General features: G+C 46.4%; 1 protein-coding gene across 4 annotated transcripts in view; it reads right to left on the reverse strand.

Annotated features, from left to right (window-relative positions):
• stxbp5l (syntaxin binding protein 5L) overlaps positions 1-3,896 on the reverse strand; it is a 131,205-nt gene extending 127,309 nt beyond the window's left edge. For all 4 annotated transcript variants that reach the window (XM_085374907.1, XM_085374906.1, XM_085374905.1 and 1 more), the window contains exon 1: positions 3,729-3,896. In XM_085374907.1, the coding sequence (XP_085231033.1) occupies positions 3,729-3,896 (168 nt within the window). The remainder of the gene's footprint in view (positions 1-3,728) is intronic.
• Positions 3,897-18,893: the final 14,997 nt, after the last annotated feature.

The following is an 18,893-nucleotide window of genomic DNA, read 5'->3' on the forward strand; positions in this document are numbered from 1 at the left end:
GTTCGCGGTCCAGCCTAGGACCAACTCTGCATCCACACAAATCCATTCAAGCATGCGCTCGACTCTCAGAGTTTTTCTGTTTTAGCATTAGCCCACACGTATCACAGTCTTCAGAAATCGAACTAAAAGGATTAGACTCATGCTCTCCATGGCAGAAACTTGGACTTGATGACTATAAACCCACCACTTCTCAGTGATTAAAATTCAAGAGTCGGTGCTGCAGTTTGGAGAGGTGATGGGGTAAAACAGAAGCAGCACGTGCGATGCAAATGAAGTGACTTTAGGTAAAGCCTTCACAGAATGCAAATGACAGCTTTTAAAACAGACGCTGGCAATAAAAATTTGCATGTTAGTGATTTTCCACCGTGAAGAGCTTCTATTTTTGAAAAATACAAGCTGTCTACTGCGTTTTTTAATAAACTAAGTGTGGGCTGTGCTGTGTTTACGGCACAGTTTTAACGGATTTTTGGCCACTCATGAACAGACACAAACATAATAAAATTATCAGCTCCAATTATGTTGTTTTGCTTCCTCTCTTTACAGCTAATTTTACCTGTAGACAAAGCTGAATTGTCCTTTCAGGGCCTGGCTTCCTCGAGAGTCTTCAAAAGGGCAATTACAGTACAAGCTTTACGCTCCATCTCTTTCCAATGTGCTGCACCTCTTTAACCTCCTGAAGGGATGCACCTGGCGTGCCACAGTGATTCCATACAGTGTGCACGGTGCTGAAACGATGCTGCTCTGTTGTGGAACATGTCCAGCAAACTTCTTCATTTCCCCACCAGCAGCTGGTGACGTGCACACGAGGCAGTGTGGGGATCAGCTGCTGGAGCTGAGCGCTGTTTTTAACCAGCAGCATCTCGGTCCTCCGAACTCCAGACGAGGGTTTTTACACGTAGGTAAAGCCTCGCTCCGAGCGATCGTTTGCTTATTTGCAGCCCAGCTGTCAGACGATTGGCTCGTTCCTTCATGACCTCTCACTGTCAGCCTGTCATTGACTTCCTGCTCTTTATGAACCACTTTTAAAGCTTCTTTTAGGCCGTGTGTTGCTCCTGTGCATTTAGTTAAGTAGTAAAAGACCATTTTAACCTTTTGTCCGGTCCGTGTTTGGGTTGCTGATATTTCTATTCTGTTGTTTCGGTTTCTTCTTGCTGTGTGCAGCAACTTCTAATTATGAGTTTGAAAGAAAGCCGTTATGTACCTATCATAATAACGGAGCTCTCTGTGCTCTGACAAATCTCACAGCCAGTTTGTAGACCATGTTGGTCGAGTCCAAGCAGACTTCTGTCAGCGTGCTCTGAGAAAAAAAACTGCGTTAAGCACGACCCCGGCATTCTCAATACAAATGAAATGTAAAGAGATTTCAGTTGTGAGGTGGGAAACGTTTTTAAATGATATGATGTATATCTGAATGCATTATTATGGTGTTGCTCAGCCTGTGAATCTGCCCAGAGCCTTGCCCTCTCGCGCTCTCTGTCTCCTCGTTCCTCCTCGAACACAAAATGAACTCATTTTGCTCTTAACCAAAATCAATCTGTGGACTCGACGAGCCTCAGAGCCACCTGCGCCTCGCGTTTTCCTCGTTTTCTCCTTCAGTCTGAGTAAGATTTCACTGAAGACTTGTTTCAGCAGCGCTCTAATTGGTCTGGAGTGCATTCCTGTACAAACTACAAACACACCAAAACGCTGTCTAATAAAATCTGCACTGTTGCTTCTTCCCACACTGCAGAGCGAGGACAGAAGTCATGACTAACTTTGAGAAGTTAGCCAAACACTCCCACACGCAGCCCACAGAATTACGTCAGAGAATGTTGATCCTATCTACAGCATTTAGAGTAATGAATGAAAATATAGGTAACTGTCATAGATTGACGGGTGACGAATAAAAGGAAAACACAAACCTTGCTCCACACTACAGGTGGCCCTGCTATGGTTTGGACGGCACCTTGCTACTGTGGTTGTGAGGTGTTGTGAGTCGTCACCGTGACCCTTTCATGGAACATCTCTGTCCTGGTAGGAAGCCCCATAAGCATGAAATGATATGAATGCTCTTCTCTGGGATTTGCAGGTTTTTTAGCCAAACCGAAACTTCTGGAAGATCAGCAGGATGAATATAAAATCACCAGAAGAGGGAATATTTACTGGAAGAATGGAGTTCCATCACTCCAGCAGACCCACAGACATGGACCCAGTACCAGGCTTTTCCTGTCAGCTGTCTCTCTGATGTCTACAGTTCAATAAGTGATAATGAACATGTGTGTGTTACCAGTTTTATTGCTGAGTGAAATTACTGCATTTGCAGTGAAGTGATCTGAGTCTCACAGCAGCAGCGTCTCTGAAACATTGGTGGGTGTAACCTCATCAGGACCACCATTAGCTCTCAGCTTGTGGTCGACCCCCAGTGACGTTCATTAACTAATCAAAAACAAATTTGGTTCCTGCCAGGAGAAGACGATTTGTTTGCCCTGATGAGGACGAGTCATTGAATTCAGGAAATGATAATACGACAGATGAAACGTGTTCGTTTTCCTTGTTTATCCCTCAGAATCTGTGAATTTGATGCTGAAGCTAAAGCGAACAAGCAGCTTCTGCTGTGTTCAGCGTACACAGGTTTGCTAACAGTCATTCATGGTTCTCCCACTCCTAATGTGCACATCTGGCGCAGGATGACAGGCTTTGAAAACTCATTCTTCCACCCATCAAAGTCCAGCCTTCATACAACATAAAGCTCTGTCATCGGTGCATGTTGTAATTAATCACACCCGAGCCCTGTCTGCAGCACGACAACTACCTGACACACTAACCATGACATGCAACCTCCTCTGACACAAACTCAGGACAAACGTGTGCTTGAAGGCATGTTTGTACATTCAGTGCTTCCTCCTGAGAAGTTCAGTCAATAGAAGCATCACAGCCGCTCACAGGGGAGGAGCAGCTTCCTGCACGGGCCGGCCATCCTGCTGCTCTTTTCCAGCATTTTCTGCTGCCTGCTATAGGCTGCTCTGCCGCATCCTTCCAACCTGAATCAAGCCCCCCCCCCCCACCTGCCCAACACACACACACACACACACACACACACACACACACACACACACACACACACACACAGCAGTGTTACTCTGCCTAATAATAACACACTCCTCTAAACAAGCCTTTTCTCTCAGATTCTCAATGAATTATTCACAGCCATTCAGAGCCGTCCCTGTAAACCCGAGAGTCCTCACTGCATCAGCAGAATGGATCCAGGACCAGAGCTGCGACGGGCGGCAGAGGAAGCTATAAATACCCCCATTCAGCACCCCTCCCTCATTCTCCCCCTCCTCACTGAGCAGCACTGCAGCCTCCTTCCTCTGGCTCGAACTCCTTTATGAGAGCGAGGCTCACCGGTTATGTCATCGCTCCCACTCCACGCAGCGTGGACGCCGCTGCTCACCCACTTTCTCTCAGCTCCCTGGTGCACATGTGCACAACTTACTGCGGCCCGACACAGTGCTGCACACACGAGAACAAGCACGCGCACACACAAACACACGAACGGTTCTCGGATAGACTCGGAGGCCGCTGAGAGCAGGAGCTGTCCGCGGTGCTGAACCTCTGACAGCCAGCAGCAGATTCAACTTTCACCCGCACCCCAAAGCCCAGAGCCGCCTGCACCTGCCCGCCTGTAGCACCTCGCAGGTCACGTGTTCACTCGGGTGTAGCCTAAATAAGCGCCTCCATCAACCCACCTTACACAGCTGGAAGTTTTCCGACACCAGCGTCTCCTGGACGTCGATCTCCTTCGGAGTTGGAGCCGCCGTGGGAGTCCCGGCCGCGCTGCCGCACGACGGAGAGCCCACAGTGGCTCCCGGGGAGGAGGTGGTCAGGCCGTCCAGCACCTTCCGGAACTTCTTCATTTCGTTCCCCGCGTGTCGGGCTCTGTTTTCAGGTTAGGGGTAAAGAGGTGAGCGGCACAGTGTCCACTGTCACGCGCGATCCCAGCGGTTTAAGCAGCTAAAGAAACAAAGCTGTGTTCCTGCAGCAGTGCCGGGGCACTAACAGGGACCCCCACCCCACCCCCGTCTCTCTCTCTCTCTTAGGTGCAATTTAAAAAGTCACAGAGGCTCCTCATCGTGCTCTCTGACGTTTGTCCACGTGAAACGAGCGAGTCCGTGGCACTCTGCTGCGAGGATCCCAGCCAACGTTGCAGATGCAGCTCACCTGTCTCACAGCAGAGCGCGAAAGGAACTACACAACTTCTGCATCCCGGAGGAACATGCGCTCCCGAGCCTGCAGACAAACCCGGGCAGCGAGCGGCGGCTTGCACACGCACATGTCACACGCAGGTGCACGACACCAAAAATAATCAGAGCAAAGAAGAAGTGAACTTTGCTCCTCCGCCCCGCCCTCCCCGAAAACCCCACAACACCGTGGCCGCCAACAACAGGAAGAGGAGCCAGCGGACGGAAGGCGCAGAGGCGCTGCAGTTAACCGAGGCTGGAGTCCTCTGCGAGGCCACAGAACACAGCAGTCAGCACGGAGGAGAAGGAGGAGAAACACGGACAGCCTGTTCTCGCGTGGATCGCGTGGGGCGGGCTCGGCGCGGTCTGTGGATCGAAGTGAAGCGGTGTGTAGTCTCGTCCAGCTGTTTCTCCCTGCAGCCCAGAGACCAGAGGCAGGAGCTGTCCGCGGTGCTGAAACACCACCACCACCAGCAGCCCCGCCCCCACCCACCCACCGCTCTCTCTCCCCTCTCTCTCCCCGCCTTCTCGTCAGTGATTGGTTGCCCGGCTCTGAAGCGGCGAGGAGCAGAACGATAAAGGAGCAGTTCACGAATCCCAGCAGGGCAGCCTCAGATCCGGTTAAACCGTCAGTCACTCCGGTGTCTCAACAGGAGCAGGTTTGAACTATTAATGTTTAAAAATCAAGATTTATTTTAACCTTTAAGGTGTAAATTACCTCAACATTCAGGTCACAGCTGCTGGATGTCAGTGAGGCTTTTAAAGCTGCTGCTTAAAAATGTTGGAGAGCTGAGGTGGAACATTTATTATTATTTCTTTTCATCTTTCCCTGTGTGTTCATGCTGGTTTATGTCCTTTATAGAAATGGGTTTTGTCTCCTGTAACGTGCTTGATGTTATTAAACCACCGACCGGTTTGTTTCCACCACATTAATGTGTACACTACATTACATATGCGCATACATGTGTTAAAATATTTAGTTTTATGAAAATCATCATCACCTTTATTTATAAAACATCCACAGCTGACACAAAGTGCTGTACATTGGAACTATATAATAAAATTACATAATATGTAAATAAAATCCAAATAAAAGAAAAAGTAAAATAATTAATTAAATCACTAATTTAATTACAAGAGAAACTAAGTGTCCCTGTGGTTAAAAGCCAAAGAATGAAGTGGGTTTTATGACGTGATTTAAAAGTGGAAGGCTCCTCTCTAATCTGCAAATTATTCCATGATTTCAGTTCCATAAATGTTACTGAAACATGAAGCACCGACTGACGATGTGATGATGCTGATGGAGAAGTGCAGTAAAAAGTCCTTTAATATCTCTGGTTCCAGTTTGTTCTTGGTTTTTAATGGTGTGAATGTGATTTTGCATGTTTCAGTAACCAGAGCATCACTGAGAGTTCACACTGGTCCAGGAGATGCTCCCTCATCATGTCAGGTTTCTTTCCAAATTCTTACTTTAATTAGTCCAACAGGTCAGAGCTCTGATGTCACTGACTGCCTCACCCAGCTGCTAACAGGGACATCTGCCAGATATTTAGCTACCAAAACATCAAAGAATCAAAGGAAAGCAACTTCTCATCATTTCATACTGTCACGGGCTGCGATGGCAGACCGTGGAGTGACAGTGAAAGCAGGGCCCAAACGCGAGACTCTAAGTGAAGGACAGTGGATTTATTTACAGGAGGTGAAAAACACACAACTATATACAAAATCCCAGCACTGTGGTCCCGTGGTGATTCTCCCTGAATCCCACACAGTGCAGATGTCCGTGAGAAGTGAAAGGTGGCGACTCCAAAAAACTCCAATTCCCACACCGTGACTTTAGAGGCGTACTCCGCTCCCGATTCCTGGTAACACAAAAGGCAGAGGGTTAGCAGGGGATCTGTTTCCGCGGAGGTTACGTAAAAGCTCACGGCAGTACTGACGAGTTCTGACTCAAGGATCCAGCGTCGGCCTCAGCTCAGCTGCAGTCCTAAATGCCGTTCCTAGACGAGCGTAATCTGCTGCAGCTGGCAGAGGACGACGAGCGGCAGGTGCGGCCGTCTCTCGAGTAGACCACTTCCGGGTTCGCAGTCTCCTCAGCGAACCCACACCTCCGGAAGCTCACACAGAGACACATGGAGAGATGGAGAGCAAACCAATACAACACACGGAAAACATAAACATAAACATACACTGAAAATGCCTGAGCCCTGGGTCCCTAGACCCAGGCCATGACACATACAATATTAAGCACGATGTAGTACAGTGGGGGGAGGGGCATGTTAACTATTAACAATGACAACAAATCTTCCTTCTTACTTACCTACCGTCCGTGTTGAACGCTGTGGTTGCGTAAGCACTTCCCTCAGCAGCCGCTGCCCCGGGCGACACTTGATGTTATTGAGTCAGCACGCACACATGCTCGCCTCTGTTCTGCTCTCCAAAAAGCAGCGCTTTGTGAGCTGTGTCGCTCAGATGTTACAACACAGCCCACGAGCTGTAATGGCCTCGAGATTCCTCTGTACGTGAATCTTTTATTCGTTTACGTTGAAAATATATAAACTGTTATGTTGTGACACAGGTTGGCGCGTGAGAGGCCGTAGAAGCTAAATGGCAAAGATGTGGCATAATTGGAATCGAATTGAATTGCTTTCACACGTGAAGTGCACACGAGCTCCACGGAGGCTCATTTTCAAACCCAATTATTCAGCTCTTAAGCACCTTTACTCAGCACTGAGCTGGGGTCATTTCAGCGTCCGCCGAACAGATCTGTGAAAAAGCCAAAGAATAAGTGTGATAACAAACACATCCTGTCAGCGTGGAGCACAAAACTGCAATGACTGCAGTGTGGTTCCAGAACAATGACATACTGGGTAAACTGGAATGCCTCCTCAGAAGGCCTGCTCCATCACCATGCTAGCCTGACTCATGTTTGCATTTTCCCAGCTTATTATCAAAAAAGTCTTCCTGGAACCACAGACTGTATACAGAAGATGGTCACTCACTGGTTAGGAGCTTTGACTGTTGCCAGTTTGCTGTTTGAAACCAGTGGACCTGAAACCAAGGAACAGCGCCCCCGTACGGCAGCGACCTGTCGATCACAAAATACCTTTTTAAAGCATCTCCTGTCATTTTTCTTCGTCTAATAGTCCTCATCGCTTACAAAGTGAACATGGTGTAAAAGTCAGTCCGGCCTGGGAGCGAGGTTCTAAACGTCACGAGAAAACTGCTTCCTGAGGTCAAACACTGTGAGCTGAGGGTCATTTTATACCAGAGCAGCAAAGCTCTGTGTAGCTCATTAAAACCACTGCTGACTGTAACTCAGGCTCAAACACCCCAAATACTCGAATAACTAACTCATTAATATCAAAAGGTCAAAGGTCAAGCTCATTTAAAGAGGCTGGTGTAAATCAAATGGTTCATAGATATTTGGCATCTTTGCTGGTCGCGGGGGCTCAAAAACAGCAGTCCGTGTAACTCACGTGTTCCTCGATACACGAGGACGCTGCCTTTGGGCTCTTTTCATGACGTGTCCTCCGTCTGTCCACGTAACGCTGCTGTAAGCTGCCCTCAAAGCGCTGCCATCGTTCCCCTTTAATGTGGCGTGTGAGGCAAATACAAAGAGATGGAGGCAGCAGAGTTTCTGTGTCCTGTTTACTGCACCTCGACTGACAGCCAATACATACAAATACAGAAAGTGATGTTGTCTCAGATTCAGAGACAACACTGTTTGCAAATGTGCATCCACGGGCAGCTTTGTTTTGGATGGCACATGGTAATTAGGCTGCTGGCTAATTTAGGGCCAGAGATAATTATCATCCTTCACTGAAGATTAGAAACAGAGGAAAAAATATTTAGCATTTAGAGAACATTTGCTGAAGACTGCTGATATGATGATGGTGGTATAAAAACCGTGCTGGATGAATTATTATTTATCAGTTACAAAGTGCCTCACATACAGCTCTGTCTTCATGAAATGAGATGAGCAGGATGCTACTGTGTAAAGACTCGTGTAAATCCTGCAGAAGCTTCGCTGCCGTGACTGTCTGAGGAAAAGCAGCAAGTGTGAATGTCTGACCTCTGCATCACAGGAGTACTTCCCCTCTGCTCCATCAGCTTCCTCTCACAGACGATCGGTGCACACTCGTTTTGAACAGCAATGTCACTAAAAGTCGATCCAAGGATCCATCAGCACCGTAAATGTTGAAATAAATAAATGAATGGATGGGATGTAGCATTAATATCATAAAATATGCACAGGATTAACTGGAAGCGCTGCAGCCGTCCCAGCAGCTTCGGGTTAAGAGACGGGGCGTTGTTGTCCTGCTGCGATCGGGAACTTTACTTCTACGAGGAGAAACAAGAGCATCGTAATGTGGAAACACCTGAGCTGTTGCTGAGGGCTGTGGAGCTTCATCGCCTCAGAGTCACTTCAGCAGTGAGCGCATGTTCCACTTCTCTGTTTTAAATTTTTGATGGTAGGCAGGGATGACCTTTGGTTTACATTTGGATCAAAGATTGGGCTTTTAAATTATTCACGTCTTAACCTGTATGTAGCATTTTAATGTTGCTGGGTGGTGCTAAGGTCAAAAAGCCTCATATAGTGTGGAAGCAAAATGATGGTGTCTTTCATAACACATGTAAAAACAAAGTAATTAGTGTAAAATGCACAAACCCTCCAGCTATGGTGTAGTAAAAAATTTGCATTAAATTAAATGGAAATTACAACAATATTTAATTTGAGGAGCTGGATTGAGACACGAGTTCAGCATCAAATGTTCGTTCAGAAACATTTCAGTGCCAAACAGGATGAACCACACTCCAGCAGGACTGCTTCATATTCACTAATAAATCTGTCCTCAATGCGACTTTATCATTTAATTACATGGTTACATAAGTGTAAAATGTTGCATTTGATTGAATCCGGTCAAATAATTAATGATTTCTGTTACATTTCACTCACATTAGTTTATTGAGGGTGAAGAATCCTTTCTGAGTGTTGACTGAACCGGACACGTTTGTTCTGTTAATCCTGCTGTCACGTCTCAGGAGCTGTTAAAGACTGGCTCACTGCTCGGGATCATGATTTACAAACTAGCAGCACTTACAGCCGAAACACTGAAAATCCTGCCGGCTTAGCTCCTCACCTTGTTCCAGGAAGTGCATTTGTATTCTGCGCGTGATCAGAGATGCAGCAGACCTGAGTCCTGGCAGCAGCGCATCACTGCGAAGGCTACATGCAAATTTCATACACTGCAAATTTATGAACCTCATTCACGGAGCGAGCCCGTTTGGTGCAGGAACATGAGTCGTACGCGGCTTCCTGTTTAACAGACGCTGCAAACACACCCTGAAAATCAGAACCTCAGGACGCACGTTCATATTTTGATAATTGCTGTCCAGCACCCACCGACAGTCCTCGGTGCCCCCGTCACCGCTGCCACCCACCCATCTGTGGAGTTACTTTAGCTCAATTAATACCTGCTGGGCACATTTGATAAAAGTGCACAGGAGCAGAGTCTAAAGGCAAAGTGAAGTCACAAAAAGATGTTTTTAATCAATTTCCAATTAAGAAGTCACCCCTATCTGTATGACCACTGGTAACAGAGTCAGAGTGGAGGAAGTGGGGGCCTGGGAGGTGGGGCTGATCCTACAGGGATTATTCATTTCCATATAAATGAGCTGGTAAAATCGTGGCTGTTTCTCAGGATTCATTACTGACCACGAGATGAACACGAGGAGAGGCCACGTTCACTTTTTAAAATTTTGCTTTCTTTACAGCTGATTGTGATGCTGATAAAACTGTTTGATTCTTCTCTCAGAGAGGGCACGCAGAGTGCAGATGCTGCTTTCTTGTAACAAGCTGGAGTCGAGCAGTTATTCATTACCCCCAAGCAAACACAAACCTTTAGTGGCAGAGATAACGAGAGTCACCGCGAGTCCAAGGACCCAGTGGCATTTTCTTGTGCTAGCTATCCACTTACATGAGTGTCAAGATTCTCTCTCGTTCTGTGTCTCATTCCACAAACAAACAGGACGCTGGTGGTTATTTCCTGAACCAGAAATAGCAAGATTATTATTTCAAATCTCCATCTATTTAATATTTAATAATCAAACACCCATAAAGTGCCATGCAGGACGCTGATATTTTTACTTTGTTTGCTCAGACTGATGAAGCACGGCTGTTTTAAAGACCCCAACACGGCTGCTAAACTAACACAACACAAAGAAACAGAAACAGCTCATACTTTATGTAAGCAAAACACCTGCTTTATTCAAAATGGTCAATCAGTGCATCAGAACAGGGTTTGTACAGTTGAGCTTCAGAGTGAATATTTAGTATGTCTGGCCATGTTACCGCATCATGGATCAAACTTCAGAAAGCTGGAGAACTACTGCCCAAGAAACTTAAAACAAGAAAAACAACATAAGGAAAAAGGGCTCAAGACTATTGCACAGTGCACACACTGAGTTATGTTATCTTTGGTAGATTTGTCAAAAAGAGAAAGTTGGTTCCTCAGTATTTTGTTTAAGTGCTTAAAGAAAACCTGAACTGGTCTTTGTATATTTGGATCCACAGAGCCGGGAAACAGTCGCTGTGAGGGCAGGAGAGGGCGGTCTAAAATACCTCAGCTTTATTTTCTCTATTTCAGTTGTAAATACAGAAGTAAGACAAATCTGATCTTTGCACTGACACAAACAGGCTGAGGTGAAGTGCCAGCTCTATATGCCACACATATACTAACAACTACATCACCTGATGTTTTAAAAATGCTGAAATCCAACAATATGTCATCGTTGTCACAGTAAACACCTTTCATTCTGACCTTACCTCAGGGAAAGGTGGGCAGCCGCTGCACTCTGGCTCCAGCTCAAATGACATCGCTGCTTTTAGGAAAGTCACAGACAAACTATGGAAGCTACATGTGAAAGGAAATGAATGCTATGAAGTGGGAATGAGGCCTTGAACAGATTTTCGTTTCATGCTGAGAGAAACCAATAAAACTTTCCCAGAGAAGACGCTGCTGTTCCCATAAAAGGACAGTCAATCCTTTATAAGAAGGACGGATCAAACAAATACGGAGCACAACACTGTAATCATTTAGAAAAGTTAGACACAGCTGTTTGCTCACTGATACGTGACTCTCTGATTTGTGTTTAACAGACGGTGAGGTTTGAATCTGCACAAACAGCCCAAATGCAGAAAAGAGGTGGATGTTCAGCACGCGCAGATTTAAAATATATTTAATAATTAAGGAAGACTACAGAGGGGCCATTGTCTCACGGTGTGTCACTAACTCCATACAAACAAGCTTTGTAGGATAAATCTGCTGCTAGTGTCATGTACACCACTCGTACTACTATTAACTGCAGCACTGCTGCGAGCACTAACCACAGACACGGACAAACAACTCTGAACGAGACATCGCTGATCAGACAGAAACCGACGTACAGAAAAACTCCCTCGTCCTACTTTTATGTTTTATCAACGTCCTTGTGTGTGTGTGTGTGTGTGTGTGTGTGTGTGTGTGTGGTCCTGCCTGTTGCACGATGATGGATGTGTCATCGTTGTCTGCAGCAGTGAGGTAAGGTGTGCTCGGGGTCTGCTGTGCAGCCATATGGCAGATCAGCCTCTCCGGCACGACTCCAGCCTAACAAAGAGACGCCCCTGTGGTTTCTACAAGGTCCATTCATGGTCCGAGGGTTTGATCACAACTCTCTTTTGTCTGTATGTAACTCAGATTTATTAATGCAGCACTTCTCTAGTTATATAAGAGCACGTAGGACTGCTTTTAGGATGTCATCCTGTGAATTAACAAAACACAATCTGGGAAAAAGTCACGATGCCTCTATCCAACTAATCACAAACGACTGCTCCTCTGGCAAACACACCCAACTATGTAAACGCTCCACAGGTTTGGAGAAAATCATGTCTGTAAGAACGCCACGACTGGGTCAGCCTGACCGGGTGGTGGCGTTGGAATGCTCCAATGAGCCTAATCCTGATCTCAACCCCACGGAGAGTCGTTTGAGTGACAGAGTGTGACAGCTTAGTCCCACAGGATGACATCTGGAGGTTCTGCCAGTCCATGAGGAGGCGCATGACTGCCATGACCCCCACATAGCAAAACTGGTATGGCCCACACAATATGCTTACACATGGCCCACATACCGCAGAGAATGACGGCCCTTTTCATTAAAAGGTAAAGAGAAGCATTACGACCGCTGAGTGTTTGTTTTAGGTAACAGTAACTTTATTCTTACAATCCTTTGAAACACAGAGTTAAAGTGTTTCCCAGTTTGAATAAAAGACACACACTGATGATAAGTGCACTTTCCAACACACGGTTGCACATTCATCCCAACACACAAAAGCAGAGCGCTGTATGTTAGTGAGCGCCGGCTAGTTCTGATCTGCACCAATGGGAGACGAGCTGTGGACGACTGAGAGACGTATGTGAAAGTGAGTGAGAATTAAAGTTTGATCTAAATGATAACTAACTATCCTGACTTAATATGGTTAAATCATGAATTTACTGTGATTAACACTGTTATACCTGCTGAACCATTAATAGGAACTATGTGACTGAGTGAAGCAGGCTGACAGGACCCAAACGTCACGCCACAATCACAGCGAGCACCGTCATCCACACATGCACAAAACAGGGCGTGGCCAGCCGACCAAGATTACTCCAAGAGCGTCTCAACGACTCGTTCAGGAGGTCATAAAGATAACTTTGATCCTAAATAACTGAAATCATCATTTAAAAACTGTATTTTGTATTTACTCAAGTTAATTTTGACTAATATTAAAATGTATTTGTCAAAAAAGAAACAAAGAAATCAGGTAAATGTTTTACACACGTAAAGTCAAACTTTCCAGATTAGATCTGAAATCATTTGATTGAGTTTATTTCTCATTTCCACTTATTAGAAAACACGTTAAGCCACAGATGTCCCAGGTGACCGACATCCACACACAGTCCACACCTGTGGCTGATCCAGAATCAGTTGTTACCCTTACAGCCAGGAGTCTGGAGAGTGGGAGGACACAGCAGCCCACAGAGGAGCAGCAAGGACGTGAGCTCAGAAAAACTTCACAGGAAGTGAAAACTGTGGCTGCGAGTCATCATCATCATCATCATTTCATCGATTCTGATCATTTCATCATAAACGTGGTGTCAGGTTACCTGGAGAGTGTGACTGTGAGTGTGCATGCTCTGTGGCAGACGGGCGACCTGTGGCAGCGGAAACATGATGATGGAATCACGTATGGAGATGACGATGGCACGACTGACCGAAGGGCTGCGATTTATATAAAACAGTGTGATGACAGAAACGGCCCGAGTCCGAGAACAGCAGGAAACAGATATTTAATCCCTCATTTTTACAGGTATGATTCGTCTCCCGAGCACAGACTTTATGCTTTGACTTGATTGTGAAGGAAATTAACGATCGCACCTTTCCTCACAGGCTGAAACACATCTCTGGGTTCATGTGCGCACACACAGCCTGAGTCACACATTAATGAATAATTGTTTCCTGAGAGGCTTTAACGTTGAATTTTGCCAGGAGACACAAACGAGGCTTTTGTTTGGTGGCATAGAAACAAGTCCCAGCGTTATTCAACTGTTGACTCAGTATAGAGATGTACACTCGTGGGACTTCTCCCACTGGGCTGAGAGGTGGGAGGGAAAAAGTGTGACGCCGGAGCGGCACCATGAAGAGAAACAACGACACACAGACAATATTCCTGGAGACGCAACTTTTTCTGACTTTCCAGGAAGAATTCAGGTCCTTTCCCTGTTTCACCCTCTGAGGTTTCCACCGTCTATCCTCAGAGGCAAACTTTATCTTTTCTTTTTAACCCTGTGACACTAAATATATTGAACACGTGAGCTTTTCAGAACACTTTGTTTTGTCTGAAGGTTCAATAAATACTGGAAATCTTTTAAAAACTGGCAAATTTCCCCGCAATCATTTCATGGTTGAGGTTGAACGGGGAGCTGAACTTAGTTCTTCTGCTCACAGATGATGTTTCAGATGGAAACAGCTGATGTCTTCAAAGCAGCTGATCACATTTTGCAGCACAGACACGTCCAAGTATCAGAGGTTAGACAGATGGTGAGTATTTAGCGCCGGTAAAACAGTGTACATGAACCACTGAACAGCTAAAGGTGAACAAAGGCAGAGCGGCTGAATGTAAGAGCAGGTGATCGAGCCGCGCACACAGGCTGGTTGGGAGGCAGCGACGGCAGGCGTCAGCTAACAGCCTGTGGAGCAATAATGTTTCAAACAGATACTCAAACCTGTACTTAATATTCTGCATACTGGAAGGTTGATAAGGCCGACGCAGGTGATGGATCACGAGGAGAAGAACCTCAGTGTGGACAGCTACTGGTATTACGCTGCAGCCCTGCTGAGGCCGAGCAAAGGTCTGTCACGTGTCACCAAAACATGAGTGCAGAGTTTACTGTAACATGTCTGAAGGTGCAGTTACAACGAAGGCCTTTTAACGAACGCCAAATCAATGGAGAAGTGAAAATCACTCTAAAGCTTATTAGTGAAGAAGAGGCTGCGTGGATCTCCCAGTTCTTGGAGAAGAGAAGCACGATCAAAGGTCAGTAATCCACTTAAAGCAGCTCTCAGGAGCCCTTCGACTCTCAGCACAGGAACAGTGATCCACTGTGACAAACCGAAGCGTGATTCATTGCTTCAGATGAGGCAAACGCATCGAGGACATCATGAGAAATGTTTGTTGAGCATTTTGTGATTATTTACAATAGAGCCGTCTAATTATTACAGGTGAAATCAGCCCAGGCTGGAGTCTGCGTAGAGTTAAAGCAGCGCGGCCTTTCTTCACTGTAAACACGCACACCCTGACCTCATTCGTTTAAAAAGCAGATGATTTGTGCTGAGAAAACTCAAAGAAAACTACAACGCAATGCTTCCTGGGAAAAGGCTGAATTCCAACCCTGCTGCTCTGCAAGCTTACGCCTCGCATGGTCGTGCAGTCGGCCTGCGTGGAACATTCGGCGGCCCTCAGACCGTACGTTTGACATCCTTGCTATGAGGTCGGCCCACACGTTCACAAACATTCATCCTTCAGTTTGAACTGAAGTGTAAGACGAATACTTCACGATGTTAACAGCAGGTGTAGAAAGGCTCGTGCTGAGTGTCAGGCCGAGGTGAACACGCCTCCTCAGACGCGTCACTGTCCTCGGCTGGTGCGGACGAGTGGAGAGACTATCGTCAGCAAATAAGGGGAAAATGGTTCTTTGAGCCTGGACGTGAAATACTTGAGTAAAAGGTGAACCACCGCTGAGGAGGAGCACGAATTCTTTCTGTGACCAGAGCTCAGCTTGGCCAGCTGTGGTCAGCCACTCGGACCCTGGCACATACCTCCACACAGCTGCTGCTTCACCTGAGTGCAGCACTTCATCCTTATGTTGCCTCATTCGTCTGTATGAACACGCTGAGCTGCAAACGCTGGTCCTCAACGCTTCACTTGACCTCCTGCAGTGCATTTGGACATTAATTGGAGAAGTAATTTGGAAGCTTTATCTATTTAATCTCAGTAATCACAGCCAGGTGGTGCAGGCGTAGCACAGCATTTCCAGACTGTGCAAAGACCCTGTGTGGTGTTTTTTCCCTGCGGCCCTCCAAAAGACACGAAATCCTCCACAGCTCGTCCGTTCTTGTCTTTGCTGCCCGGCCGTGCCCCACCTCCACCTCTTGCTCCACATTAGCTGGGATAGGCTCCAGCGCCCCTCGCGACCCTGAAAAGGATAAGCGGAAGCGAATGGATGGATGGATGGATGGACTCCAGCTCTTTAGCTGCTATCACAGCTGCTGGTGGCATCCAGAGACTGATGGCATGGAGAAATTTGAGCTTGTAGAAACTCCTCATTCCAGCGATCATTAGATTTCTCTCCTGTAGATTAAATATTCTCAGCTTTTGAAAAGCTCAGATTGTGCGATCAAAGGAAACCGAAGACAGAACGAGGGTCGATCACTCGGTCGTTAATCCTCGGCTTTTATTGGATAAGAGTGATGAAGACACCTGCAATCAATCAATCCTTATGCAATCAAACCTCTGAAGCATCACTCATTATAAAGTGCCGTTGTACGTCTCCACTCACACCCACTCACAGACACCGTGGGGGTGGGGATGCATTGCTTTACACCACCCTCTCCCAAATCCTGTGAAACGCTGCTTTCTGTCAGGATGTCACACTTTTTTTTAAGCAGCCAAATGAGGTCAGATCCATGCATGAATATGAACATGTTTATTCTCCTGCAGGAAAATAGCACCAAGACGCCATCAGGGGAGAAATCTTCTTAAACCCTGTTAAATCCCATTAAAGCACAATAACCTCACAGCACCTCTCAGTACGCCATAGTCTACCTGATCTTCAGGGTCTCCTGATTTTTTGCAGCTCTGTGGATTCCCCACCGAGTTCTCTTCGCTCTCCCTGTAACACACACTCAGACTTGCCTTGGCAGATCAATGGAGCAGCATGAGGTTAGGATTTTAATTGAGCTGTCCTGAAGGGTGGGGGTGGTTTTAATGAGGCCAGGGCCTGTTTTCATCCTGACCTTTGAGGCTGTGCTCTACAGGTGTCCATCCTCTAACTTAAAAGGAATGTATGGGCTTGTAGGGTTACCCCAGAGGTGTCAGCCCTCACAAGTGTGTCTGCAGCTTGACATTTTCACCTGAATGAAAGTCTCAGCCAGGTTTTTTAACCTGTTACACTGTATTCAGTGTTTCTGATACCTGTGTTATCATTTAGCAAGGAGGATGGTTTGCACTCACGCACCACCCAAACCAAAAATCCGATTGTGCACAATATTAATAAATGACACAAGAACACGGCTGCTTTGTTCACGTAATCATATTTTTGTCACCACCAGCTTAAAGAACAACACAAACAGTCAGTGAGCACCAGCTCCACAGAGACCAGCACAGGACACTGGCTGTGCAAAGGTGTGCTGGGGACTGTGCAGCATTCAGCAGCAGGATGAGACGGGGTGCACAGCTGGGACAGCGCACAGGAGCATCTGTGCCACATATGGACTAAAAGACCCGACGGGAGTGAAAACGAGGCTCAGATGTTAGCAGGTCTAAAGTTTCTTTAATGTGAAATTAAAGCAGATTTAACCAAATAACTTGTCCACTGAACTCTTGAAATCCATCTGAGGCATCAGGTACAAGTGTCATTACAAACCACTGCTGCAAACGAGTGAAGTAAAAGTCACCATCATAAGAAAACTAAGTCAGCTCGTCCCACAAAAACCATGATGACATCGTCAGCCTGGTCATCAGCGCTAAGTGCAGCCAGGCAGTTTCAGCAGCCAGTCAGCCCACAGTCTGAGAGCCAGCACACTGAGCACACAGACGCATCAGACCAGAGGGAAATAAACAAGCCATATACAGTATCAAAGTAATCTATTACTTGTGTTTGTGCTTCCTGAGATTGTAAAAAGTACTCGAGAGCAGTGACACCGTCATCATTTTCACACAAAGACATCTCTGCACATGCTCCACAGGCCCATCAGGCCAGCATCAGTGTCAGAGTTCACGGTGAGGGGATTCTGCAGGTGATCCTTAGCGGGGGGTGGAGCCTATCCCTATTAAGCACACGTGTTTGAACCTGCGCAAACATGCAAACGGTGGAGGTGAACGCAGGCAACAGTGCTAACCACAATGCTGCCTTTATTCAGGATGCAGCCTACACCCTGCTGTACTCGCTGTGTTCATTCGGCAGGCATCAATAAATAACGTGACCTGGATATGAGCCGACAGCAGGAACGATTTGACCACAGTGGCGTCTCCTGAAGCTTTTATTTACTTGCTCGACTCGATTGCTGTGCCTCAGTAAACAGGCAGATTTGTCAAACAGCCGTGCTTTGTTTGTAAAATATCAAAGTCATTACGTAAGAAATTATATCAGAAAGAAAGGGTGTGGGCATGCACTTTGTTCCCATATATCAGGGGTGTCCAACTCCAGGCCTCGAGGGCCGGTGTCCTGCAGGTTTTAGGTCTCACCCTGGATATCACACCTGAACCACATGATTAGCTATTCCCAGGCCTCTGGAGAACTTCAGGACATGTTGAGGTCATTCAGCCATTTAAATCAGCTGTGCTGGATCAAGGACACATCTAAACCTGCAGGACACCGGCCCTCGAGGCCTGGAGTTGGACACCCCTGCCATATATACACATGTGATCTCTGTGATGAAGACAAAGGGGTTTATTTTCTGAACAGCTCGTTGTTGAAACGTTTGCACAGAAATCTGGACTAAAATGTAAAACCTACAAACTCTTGTGTGAAATCAATGGTGCTACGTTTGCGTTGATGAAGGATTATGGGTATGCGACATCTTTTTAAACACTCACTTCACTGTTTTTGTCCATGATGACTTCTGTCCTCTGAAGTTCAGCACAGGTAGGCTTTCTTTGCATTAGCTGGTTTAACAAAACGGGCTTCTCAGTGCACTTAAAAAGTATTTTATGCGTCATTCGAGTCTTCTTCCCCACAAAATGGATCAAGTGAGCACCGCCTGCTCCAACCAGACAGAGACGGGTGACAGAAAGCTGCACAGGTTACACGTGTACAACACTCAGGACCCTGTACGTACAGGAATCTGTGCGAACGCTTCACTTCCACATTA

The sequence above is a fragment of the Diplotaxodon limnothrissa genome, linkage group LG16 (genome assembly GCF_057381915.1).
Source record: "Diplotaxodon limnothrissa isolate DT_005_m linkage group LG16, D_limnothrissa_male_GT1.1, whole genome shotgun sequence".
NCBI classification, from domain to species: domain Eukaryota; kingdom Metazoa; phylum Chordata; class Actinopteri; order Cichliformes; family Cichlidae; genus Diplotaxodon; species Diplotaxodon limnothrissa.